The following is a 12,103-nucleotide window of genomic DNA, read 5'->3' as shown; positions in this document are numbered from 1 at the left end:
CGGCGGCCTAACAGGTCCAGGACCTGTGTAGTAGTCTTCTATATTTACCCCTCTATCCCCTTTTCCTTCAGAAAATTGGCCAATCCCTTCTTAAACCCTAATACCATACTCTGTCCTATCACGCCCTCTGGAAGCGCATTCCAGGTGTCCACCATCCGTTGGGTGAAGAACTTCCTAGCATTGGTTCTGAATCTGTCCCATCTCAATTTTTCTGAATGTCCTCTCGTTCTTGAAGTTTTTGAAAGTTTGAAGAATCTGTCCCTCTCTACTTTGTCTATGTCCTTCATGATCTTGTAAGTCTCTATCATATCCCCTCTAATTGTCCTCTTCTCCAGGGAAAAGAGCCCCAGTTTCTCCGGTCTCTCTGTGTATGAAAGGTTCTCCATACTCTTTATCAAGCGTGTCGTTCTCCTCTGAACCCTCTCGAGTATCGCCATATCCTTCTTAAGGTACGGCGACCAGTACTGGACGCAGTACTCAAGATGCGGACGCACCATCGCCCGATACAACGGCAGGATAACTTCTTTCATTCTGGTTGTAATACCCTTCTTGATTATACCTAGCATTCTATTCGCTCGCTTAGCGGCCACTGCGCACTGTGCTGTCGGCTTCATTGTTTTGTCCACAATTACCCCCAAGTCCCTTTCTTGGGTACTCTCACTCAATAACATCCCTCTCATTGTACATCTGTACCTCGGGTTTCTGCTTCCTACATCCAATACTTAACATTTCTCTACATTGAACTTCATCTGCCATCTCGTCGCCCACTCCCCTAGTTTGTTCAGGTCCCTTTGTAATTCTTCGCAGTCCTCTTTAGTCCGAGCACCACTAAATAGTTTGGTGTCGTCTGCAAATTTTATTATTTCGCACTTCGTCCCTGTTTCTATATCATTTAGAAATATATTGAATAGCAGCGGTCCGAGCACCGACCCCTGCGGAACACCACTTGTGACCCTCCTCCAGTCTGAGTAGTGGCCCTTTACTCCTACCCGCCAACCAATTCCTGATCCATCTATGTACGTCTCCTTCCACCCCATGGTTCTTCAGTTTCCGAAGTAGGCGTTCATGGTGTACCTCGTCAAAGGCTTTTTGGAAATCTAAATATACGATGTCTATGGGGTCCCCTTTGTCCATCCATTTATTAATTCCTTCGAAGAAGTGCAGTAAGTTCGTTAAGCACGATCTTCCCTTGCAGAAGCCTGTTGGCTTGTTTTAAGAAGTTTATTTCTTTCAAAATGCTCATCGATGCTGTCTTTTATCAGCGCTTCCACCATTTTCCCCTGGAACCGAGGTCACCGGTCTGTAGTTCCCCGGGTCACCTCTTGATCCCTTTTTAAAGATGGGCGTAACATTGGCTATTTTCCAATCCTCCGGGATCACTCCTGTTTTCAGGGATAGATTGCAAACCGCTATTTCCTCCTTTAGTTCTTTCAGAACCTTTGGGTGGATTCCATCCAGGCCCGGCAATTTGTCAGTTTTTAATTTTTCTAACTGCCTGCGTACGTCTTCAAGGCTTACTTCCATGGATGTTAATTTATCTGTTTGGTCTCCTTTGAAGATTTGCTCAGGTTCCGGTATGTTGGATGTGTCCTCTTTTGTAAATACAGACGAAAAGAACATGTTTAGTCTTTCCGCCACTTCTTTCTCCTCCTTCACCACTCCCTGTCTCCGTCATCCAGCGGTCCCACCTCCTCTCTAGCCGGCTGCTTCCCTTTAACATATCTGAAGAACGGTTTGAAATTTCATGCTTCCTTGGCTAGCCTTTCTTTTGGCTTTTTTAACCACACGGTGACATTCTTTTGAATACTTCTTGTGCTCGTTCCAGTTCTCCTCAATTTTGCCTTTTTTTCCATTTCCTGAATGGAATTGTTCTTGTCACCTATCACTTTCTTCACTTCTGTGGTTATCCACGCCGGGTCTTTTGTTCGATTCTTTTTACACCCTTTTCTGAATCTTGGGATATGCAGATTTTGCGCCTCGATCACTGTGTCCTTGAATAAAGACCAGGCTTGCTCTACAGTCTGCCATTTCTTTGAGGTGTTCCTAAGTTTCTTCCTTACCATTACTCTCATCGCTTCATAGTTTCCCTTCTTGAAGTTAAAAGTTGTCGCTATGGTCCTCTTTCCCTTCGGTGTTCCTACTTCAACTTTGAACTTGATCATATTGTGATCGCTGTTTCCCAATGATCCCACTACTTCCACTTCCTTCACAGGTCCTCTTAGCCCATTTAGGATTAGATCCAGAGTGGCATTTCCTCTCGTTGGTTCTCTAACAAGCTGCTCCATGAAGCAATCTTGTGTAGCCTCCAGGAATTCTGTCTCCCTAGTGCATCTTGAGCTTCCAAGACTCCAGTCTATCCCGGGGTAGTTGAAATCTCCCATAATAACCGTCGTGTTACCGCTTTTTTCATTCTCGCTTCATCTCGGCTTCCATTTCTTCATCGATATCTCCGGTTTGCCCGGGTGGACGATAGTATAGGCCCATCTTTATTTCAGGCCCTTTCCTTCCCGGTATTTTAACCCATAGCGATTCCAGCTTGTTAGTCGTCTCTGCTGTGTCCATTCTTGTTGATTGTATGCTTTCTTTTATGTATAAGGCTATTCCACCTCCTTTCTGTCCTGACCTGTCCTGGCGATAGAGCTTGTACCCCGACAGTGCTGTATCCCATTTGTTTTCCTCATTCCACCATGTTTCAGCGACTCCAATGATGTCTATGTCCTCTGCATTGGCCATGGCTTCTAATACCCCCATTTTGTTTCTTAGGCTCCTTGCATTAGTATATACGCAATTTAGATCCTGGTATTTTCTTATCTTCATTTCCTTTCCCTGTGCTTCGGTCTTTGGTTTCTTTTCTTTTGCTACAATCTTTCTAACCTCCTCTTCTGGGTTAGTCGACTCCTGTAATTTGTCCATTGTTTCTTCCCAGCCTTTTTTCCCCTTAGTATCTTCACGGGATACCTTCTTCTGAATCGTCGACACTTGGTCGACTGTTGGCTTTCCCCTTCTTCTTAGTTTAAAGCCTGTTCTATTCCTCTCCTGACATTGTTTGCTAGAAGCCTAGTTCCCGCCATGCTCATGTGTAGTCCATCTCTCCTGTAGAGCTTGCTCTTGCCCCAGAACGTTGTCCAGTTCCTCACAAAGTGGAACCCTTCTTCCTCACACCATTTCCTCATCCACGCATTTATTGATTGTAGTACTTCCTGCCTTTTCATATCTGCCCTCGGTACTGGTAGGATCTCTGAGAATGCTATCTTCTTGGTCCTCATCTTCAGCTTCCTTCCCAGGATCTTGAACTGTTCTATCAGCGTGCTTCTTCTGTAGTCTCTCCTGCTGACATCATTCGTCCCGATGTGGATCATTAATGTGGTCTCTTCCGTCTCTGCGCCTTCCAGGATCTTTCCAATTTTGTCCACGGTGTCCTTGGTTCTTGCTCCTGGAGGCAGGTCACCAGTCGATCCTCTCTCACAGCGCTTCATAATATATTAATCAAAAAACTGGAATAAACCAGAGTCATCATTCATTGGAATGCTTCTATAAAAAGTGTAGACGAGCATTTTCTTAAACTTCTGAAAATCAGAAATAGCCCTTTGCGGCCCAGTTTTGTTTCCGGAGCAGACCAATGATAATAATTTATACTCTTTAGTGAAGTCTGATGACTTTGAGAGTTTTATCCTCAGGATTTTGAGGTCCAGTTTGTTAATATTTCATTTGAATTTTGGTGCTGGATTGACCACCTGACACTAATAAATGAGACTTGATTTATTTATTTATTTATGTATTCAATTTTTTTAGCCCATCCTCCCAAAGGAACCCAGAACAGGTTACAAAATACATCCATAATAATCCAGACAGAGAAGAGATGACATAATTTATACAAATTACACTATAGACATGACAATAATTTACAATATAGACATGACAATAAAACATATGCACTAAGTAGCATCTGGTGAGATTAGGTGACGTAGGTGTGTTGACTGAGTGGCATTTCTGGGTGAATGACTTTAAGGCGATGGGTTAGTAAAGAGGAAGGTTTTCACGGCCTTCCTGAAGTTCCAGAGTCCACCTAGTGATCTGACAGATGGAGGGATGGTGTGCCAAAGTTTGGGTATTAAAATGTGAGTAGGAGCATTTGCGGGCAGTTTCAGTTTTGAGGGAGCGGCCAGGAGGTATGGTCAGTCGTTTTTCTCCTTGGGACCTCAGTGGTTGCTTTGGGAAGTAGATTTGTAGTTTAGTTTTCATGTAGTACAGTATCGTATCATGGAAGGTTTTGAAAGCAAGGACCAGGGCCTTGAAAGTGCAGCGTTTTTGAATGGGCAGCCAGTGCATGGGAGCTAATGCAGGGGTAACATGGTCGCGGATACCTAGGTTTTTCAGAAGGTGGATTGCAGCGTTTTGCACCCTTTGGAGGGCGGGAGAGAGTTTTGGTAGGCAGGTGCCACTAGTAGAGTGTTACAATAGTCTACGCGGGATAGTACAAAAGCGTCGAGTAGTTAGGCAAATTCAGGTATTGAGAAGTATGCACGTATGGTTTTTAGCTGGCGGAGGTAGTAGAAGGAATATGATACTAGTTTGGATACGTGATCTGTCATTGATAAATTAGAATCAAGAGTTACTCCTAGGCTGTGGACGTTGTCTTCTGGTGTAAGGGTGTTTGTGGCCCAGGAAAAGTATAGACGAGGGTATACGCATAGATCTTTGTGGATCCAGAGAAGTTCTGTCTTGAATTCATTTAACTGTAACTTGTTTAAGGTCATACAAGTCTTTATTTCAGTTAAGCAAGACTGGAGATTTTTGATTTGTGTGTCTCGGTGACGGCGTAGGAGAAGATAGAGTTGTAGGTCATCAGCGAAGGAGTGGATTCTGATTCAGTGTTTTCCCGCTATGTCCAGTACTGGTTTGACATAGAGGTTGAAGAGGAGAGGTGATAGTAAGGCTCCCTGAGGCACTCCATAGTGAAGTGGTTTGGGTTCAGATAAGGATTTTCCTAGTAGGACTCTCTGCGATCTGTCGATCAGGAATGAAGAGAACCATTGAAGTGCGTTGTCACAGATTCCAGTGGACTTTAGCCTGGACAAGAGGAGAGAGTGGTCGATGGTGTCAAAGGCGGCACTGAGGTACCTGCAATGCATCATTTCCGTCATCTAGGATTTTCCAGCAGTCATCTAGGATGTCCAAAAGCACAGTTTCTGTGCTGTGGTGTTTCCTGAAGCCCGATTGGATGTTGGAGAGAGTGGCGTTTGTCTCCATGAAGTCTTGCAATTGCGTGAGTACTGTCTTTTCCAATATTTTTGAGATGAATGGGAGGTTTGAGACAGGTCTGAAGCTGCTTGGGTTGTCTGGGTCCATGGTTGGGGTTTTTTCAGGAGTGGTTTTACTATGGCCGATTTCCAGCTCCGTGGAACTACGCCTGTCGTAAGGGACTCATTTATTAGGGGTAGGATGGATTCCAGGAATACCTCGTTTGTGTTCAGGAGTGTAGTGGAGGGACATGGATCCAGGATTGAGGTTGCGGGGCGTACGGAGTTGATTATGGTTTTGAGGTCGTTGTGGGAGATCGGTTTGAAAATGGTGTATTATTTGTATTGTGCCAAAATTAAGCATCAGGTCTACGCTATATGAATGTTCTAGCTATGCTACCTGTTGTGATATACCATTTATACTCTGTTGACATTTATCATGTTTCTATTATATAGTTATTCTACTGTGCTGTTGTAATATTATATTTCTGACTCAGCTTGATATTTCTATTGTGAGAATTGAGTTTGCTGTCTCTAAGTTTACCTTATTGATTGTATCTATGTTTAAATTTGGTCATTTCAACTAATGTTATGCAGTTAAAGAAATTGTGAGTTCGATGGCAAATTGCGCATGGGGCTCCTTTTACTAAGCTGCGCTAGCGTTTTTAGTGCGTGCTAAAGATTAGCGCGTGCTAACCCCATGCTACACAAAAAATACTAACGTAAGCTCTATGGAGGCGCTAGTGTGTAGCGCGCACTAAAACCGTTAGCGCAGCTTAGTAAAAGAAACCCTCGATGTTTGCCCGCCTTGGCTGAATCTCTTCATAAAGGGGCTGTTATATCTCAGTAAATAAATAACGTGTTAACTAACAGGGGTATGGAGGAGGGAGCTGTGCTCACATTTCTGGTCTAAAACGCTGCCTGAAAAGCAAAAGTTTTGAGTGTTGGAACTCAGCTCCTTAATTGGCTACAGTCTGATGTGCAGTTTTGCAAAATATACTACTTGAGAACCTTAGAATAGCCATATTGGATGAGATAAAGGGTCCATCTAGCCCAGAATCCTGTTTCCACAGTGCCCAATTCAGGTTACAAGTACTTGGCAGAAACCCAAGTAGTAGCAACATAACATATGGATCTGGAATGGCCAAGTTGTCGCCACCTTCCCTCCCCCCTATCTTCCACCCCCCAACTACCCCCCATAATCACCAAGCCCCTTTTCTTACTTGCATATCGAATCTCATATAACCCTGCAATAATATCAACAATAAATAAACCACAGACACTTTATTGATGGTATAACCAAGTTGCCTCCAAGGGACAGGGAAGCATACGGTTTCTCGAAGGCATGAGTCCTATATAACCCCCACCCATCATGCCCTGCTTCTCCCCTCACAACCAATCCCTTCCCAGCCACCTGGCGGGAAACCAAGTCCCTCCTTACCTACCTCTGCCACCTCCACAACAACGACTTTCGGCAGAGCACCTGTAAACTGTCTCACCATGGGCGACTACCTTGGGCAACCCAGCCCATTGTTAGAGTCGTCCATCGAGACTAGCTCTTGGGCTTTTTATTTTTTCTGGAATCCCTAACAAGATTCTAGAATGTCAAAGAGCAGCAACATTCTATGCTACCAAGGCTTCCTCCATGTCTGTCTCAATAACAGACTGTGGACTTTTGCTCCACGAACTTGTCCAATCCTTATTTAACACCAGCTACGTTAACCTCTGTTACCACATCATCTGGCAACAAGTTCTAGAGCTTAACTATTCTTTGAGTGGAAAAATATTTCCTCTTCTTAGTTTTAAAAGTACAGTGGAACCTCGGTTTGCGAGTAACGCGGTTTGCAAGTGTTTTGCAAGACAAGCAAAACATTCAGCAAACTTTCGTCTCGCAAACCGAGCACTGCTCCGATAAATGAGCACTTACACTGCAGGAAAAGCCACTTCAAAGGGATTCTTCTTGCATCCGCCAGCCAGCCTTCCATGTCGGGTGCCTTCCGCATGTTGAGAGCCTCTATCTGAGCCTACGCAGCTGAGTGCTGTCCCATCAATCATCGACTTTGTGCATGTCATACACAACGTGCAGGTGGGACGGCACTCGGCTGCGTAGGCTCAGATAGAGGCTCTCCAACATGCGGAAGGCACCCGACATAGAAGGCTGGCCGGCGGACGGAAGAGGCATCCCTCTGAAGCGGCACTGCGGGGTTCTCCAGACATTAGAAGCATCCCCCTGAAGCGGCACTGCGGGGTTCTTCAGCGAATGACGGAGAGAGGAGGCGGACGGAGGAGACAGCACCCGACACCCGACAGGTACAGACCCCTGGGCCACCTATTGGGTTCTGGAACGAATCGTCTACGTTGCCACTATGTTCTATGGGGACATGTGCTTTGATATACGAGTACTTTGGATTATGAGCATGCTTCTGGAACGAATTATGCTTATAAACCAAGGTACCACTGTATATTCCTGTAACTTCATTGAGTGTCCCCTAGTCTTTGTAATTTTTGAAGGCGTTAAAAAAAAATCAATTCACTTGCACCTGTTCTACACCACTCAGGATTTTGTAGCCTTCAGTCATTCTTGTATCTCCCCCTCAGCTGTCTCTTTTCCAAGCTAAAGAGCCCAAATCTCTTTAGCCTTTCCTCATATGAGAGTTGCTCCATCCCTTTTATCATTTTGGTCACTCTTCTTGGAACCTTTTGTAATTCCGCCACATCATTTTGGAGAAACACCAACCAGAATTCAACTCAGAACTCAAAGTGAGGTCAAACCATAGGGTGATAACGGAGGCATTATAATATTCTTGGTCAAAGGCTTTTGGTCAAAGGCTTTTTGGAAGTCAAGGTGAACCCATAGACATCATTTACCTTGACTTCCAAAAAGCCTTTGGTAAGGTACCTCACGAACGACTCCTTAAGAAGCTGTGGAGCCATGGGGTGCAAGGGGATGTCCACAGATGGATCAAACACTGGCTGGCAGGCAGGAAACAGAGGGTTGGAGTAAAAGGCCATTACTCAGACTGGCAATAGGTCACGAGCGGAGTTCCACAGGGGTCGGTGCTGGGACCGCTCCTGTTCAATATATTTATTAACGACCTGGAGAAGGGGATGAAATGTGAGGTTATTAAATTTGCTGATGACACCAAACTCTGCAATAGGGTTAGAACCACGGAAGACTGTGAAGACCTGCAAAGGGACCTAACAAGACTGGAAGAGTGGGCAAAAAAGTGGCAAATGAGTTTCAGCATAGAGAAATGCAAGGTCATGCATGTAGGGAAAAAGAACCCGATGTTCAGCTACAAAATGGGGGGATCATTGCTAGGGGTGAGCAACCTTGAAAGAGACCTGGGGGTGATGTAGATACCACATTGAAAGCATCGGCACAGTGTGCGACAGCCTCAAAGAAAGCGAACAGAATGTTGGGTATCATTAAAAAGGGTATCACAACCAGGTCGAAGGAAGTCATCATGCCGCTGTATCGTGCAATGGTGCGTCCACATCTGGACTGGAGTGTGCCCAATCCCTCCTGCTGGAAACACCCTCCCCCCAAACGAAACCGATGGGAGGGTGACCAATCCCTCCTGCCGGAACCCCTCACTGTAGATTCCATGATGACCCCCCACCCCTCCTCACCCCCTCCACCCTCACTGGACCCCCCCAACCTGAAAAGTATGGCTGGACGGCTGGCTGGAATAAGGTGGGCCTGCCCCTTCCCGATGCATTGTGGGATGCACCGGGGAGGGGCCTAAGGCCTGATTGACCCAGGTACCTATGGCCCCTCCCATAGGTGGGACCTTAGGCACCTGGGCCAACTGAAATCTCCTGCCGGTTTTGTTGGGGGTGGTGGTGGTGGGTTTCTGGCAGGAGGGATTGGGCACCCATCTGCCGGTTTCGTTTGGGGGTGGGGAGTGTTCCGCGGAGGAGAGATTGGGCATCCTCCTGCCGGTTTTGTTTGCGGGGGGGGGGGGGGTTGGGGAGGTGTTCTGGGCAGGAGGAATTGGTCATCCTTCCTGCTACATTCATTCGGGGTGGGGTGGGGGGGTGTTCTAAGCAGGAGGGATTGGGCATCCCTCCTGCCACGTTTGTTCGGGGGGGGTGGGGGAACTGGTGGCCGCAGCTGCAGCCGCTAAACTTATCGCAGCAGGGAGATCCCTTGCTGTGATAAGCTTAGCGCCCATGTCTACAATAATCCGATTAATTAACCAACGTCTGTAACATGGACGTCGGGTAGAGAATCGGGTTTACTTTAGGTGACCTTAGGCCCATTTCTATATAAGACGCCCGTCGGTTTCTGAGGGATGTCCTATACAGAATCCGGGCCAAAATGACCAGGAAGACGTCTTAAAAAGTCAGTTTTGAAAATGCGCACTTGGACTTTTTGACTAGTAAGGCATCCAAGTGCCGGCTTATGCAGTCTTTTGGATGTCTATTTTTTTTTAAAAAAATGAGCCTCTTAGCTATTAAATTCTGTTTCTTTTTTTTTTCTATTTTGCTTTCCTATATTATTATAGTGATATTGACCTTAAAATGCATAGATAATTTAAACAACCGGATTGTTTGGGAGCTTCTATAGACTGAATAATACAGATAGGAGCCTGTATTCTTGGAGATCAGTACCAGTTCACTGCATTAATCAGGCTTGCTGGAGTGATCATGTGGTCTCTCTCTCTCTCTCTCTCTCTCTCTTTTTCTCCCCTGTCGGCTGCTGCTTCTCAGCAGCTGGCTGAGCTGTCGGCTGCAGGCCAGTATCTGCATACCCTTTCTCTTCTGTACCGTATAAATGTACTGCTTTTCAAGCGTACGTTTTTCCCCTTTTTGACGAAATAAATGGTGTACCTGCATGTGAATAAGATATTTTATTTTCTATTTTCAAAGAATTTGCCTCCTTGCTAGGCCATGTATGCATTTGAAGAATTCAGGTAAGCTCTCTGCTCTCTATATAGCCGTGTGCTTGCTTTTTGTCCTTCTAAGATTTTTGCTGTGTAATGTCAGCCGGCTTTGGTGCTTAAATTGCAAACTATTTACTAGGGGTTATGCGAGAGACCAGTAACAGACATGATATCAGTAAGCAATATTTGAGTGTACATTTTGAGTACAACCTGGATCATCGATGGTATCTTTTAATGCCCCCATGCACCATTTCTGCTGCAAGAGTACGAGCGGGTTGTAGACACAGGAGTAGGCTGCCCCCAATGTAAACTGTCTTTCTTATTTGATTTTCGGAAGAGAGTATGAGACTGTGAGATTCCTCCAAAAAGATAAATCATAGCCATGGAGGAGCATTGTCTAACTGTGCCATTCTGAATCGGATCCTCTCTGTGCCTTATTTTATGACTGGGAAATTGTTAGAAATGCTACTACGTTTGGAAAATTAATTGTACAGCTGTTGATGCATGCACTATATTGAGGACATTTGGTATAATCTTATTTGCCTTATTTATATTATAAGCGCTTAGCATTAATTTGTCTCAATTGTTTCTCCTTATAAAGCTCTATCGACACAAATCTTGATGGTGAGGAGGTGTGTGTGTGTGTGTGTGGCTCCCTCCTTAAAGTGAGGAGAAAACTGTCTGCTGGCACAATGCTCTTTTCCTTCTGTCTTGACTGCAGCGCTCTGTTTCGGAATTTGTGACCTTCAGCAAAGAGCAGCCTTTCACTTTTCGAGTCTTAGCTGATGTGTCTGCTAGGTTGCAGAGTGCAGTGGAAGAGCAGGAGGGATTAGAGAACGTTCACGGCTCAGCGACATCAGACCGAACGGGAGCTCCTAGTACGCAATTTGTTATCGGGCTATAAGCAATTGGAATACCTCGGAGTTTGCCAATTAAAATGTGCTTGATCAGAAGGAAAGATCTGGCCTCATGTAGCAAGAAATCTTTGGCTTATTGCCCCCAGGATTTCCCTCCCCCCCTTGGATAAGCTTTTATTTGCATAAGAAGTTGTACTAAAATGCGGCAATTCTGTAAATTAGCACCTCATCATAGGCACCTCATTGCCATCCATGTTCTATAATGGCATCTTGGGACCAGGATTCCATTATAGAATGCTAGCATATGTCAATATCGGCATGTCCATTTTACGCCAGGCCAATGGCAGGCATAAGCTGGTATGCCTCTGTGCATTATTTGTAGCATTCTATAAACTACACGCATAACTGAGGGACACATCCATTGGCTGTCTGTGCTCTCCCCATGTGTACGCTCTACCCCTCCTTCCAGTTAAGGGCCTTGGCTCTTGGGAGCTAGCTTATGTTTATTAAAAACTTTACATACCGCATAGTAGCCAAAAAAGGATCCAGGCGGTTTACAATATATATTACAAAACAATTTAGAAAAGAACTCCATTCAAGAATAGAAAAGGAAAGAGAAGAAAAAAAGAACTATTTTTCCCCCAAATGCATAAAATTCTGTGACAATCAAATATCAATAATAAAAATTAACTAATTAATACAAATAAAAGATGCAATAAAAAATGATTTACACTAAAAAAAAAATCCACAACTACGTAAATACAGATTGCAATCCCAAAAGCATTTCTTCAATTTGAAAAGGCCGATTGAAAAAAGAGTGCTTTTAGATGTCTTTTAAAGTTCATATATACGGTGATTCCTCTTTTCTGCGAGTTTATGGAATTGGCCTGATAATGTAACATTTTTACCCCCTTCTCCCCCCCCTGCCTTTTATAAAACCATAGCACGGTTTGTAGCGTTCGCCTCGGCAATAACAGCTTCGACGCTCATAGAATTCCTATGAGCATCGGAGCTGTTACTGCTGCGGCCAGCACTAAAACCTATGCTACGGTTTTGTAAAAGGGAGGGTTATTTAATTAATTAATAAACGTAATTCGTTTTCTATCCCATTGTCCCC

General features: G+C 44.7%; 1 protein-coding gene across 3 annotated transcripts in view; it reads left to right on the top strand.

Annotated features, from left to right (window-relative positions):
- The window catches only part of EVL (Enah/Vasp-like), a 257,967-nt gene that overhangs the window by 57,911 nt on the left and 187,953 nt on the right, over positions 1-12,103 (top strand). The window contains exon 1 of one of the 3 annotated variants that reach the window (XM_033952986.1): positions 10,046-10,159. The exons of 1 other annotated variant lie outside the window; for it this stretch is intronic. In XM_033952986.1, coding sequence (XP_033808877.1) covers positions 10,137-10,159 — 23 coding nt within the window. In that variant the 5' untranslated portion in view covers positions 10,046-10,136. Of the gene's footprint in view, positions 1-10,045; positions 10,160-12,103 lie in introns of those variants that run through there. One more of the 3 variants, XM_033952984.1, reaches the window with a different exon arrangement.

This window comes from Geotrypetes seraphini, chromosome 7 (assembly GCF_902459505.1).
Source record: "Geotrypetes seraphini chromosome 7, aGeoSer1.1, whole genome shotgun sequence".
In the NCBI taxonomy this organism is placed as follows: Eukaryota; Metazoa; Chordata; class Amphibia; order Gymnophiona; family Dermophiidae; genus Geotrypetes; species Geotrypetes seraphini.
This window is presented reverse-complemented; position numbering and strand designations above follow the sequence as displayed.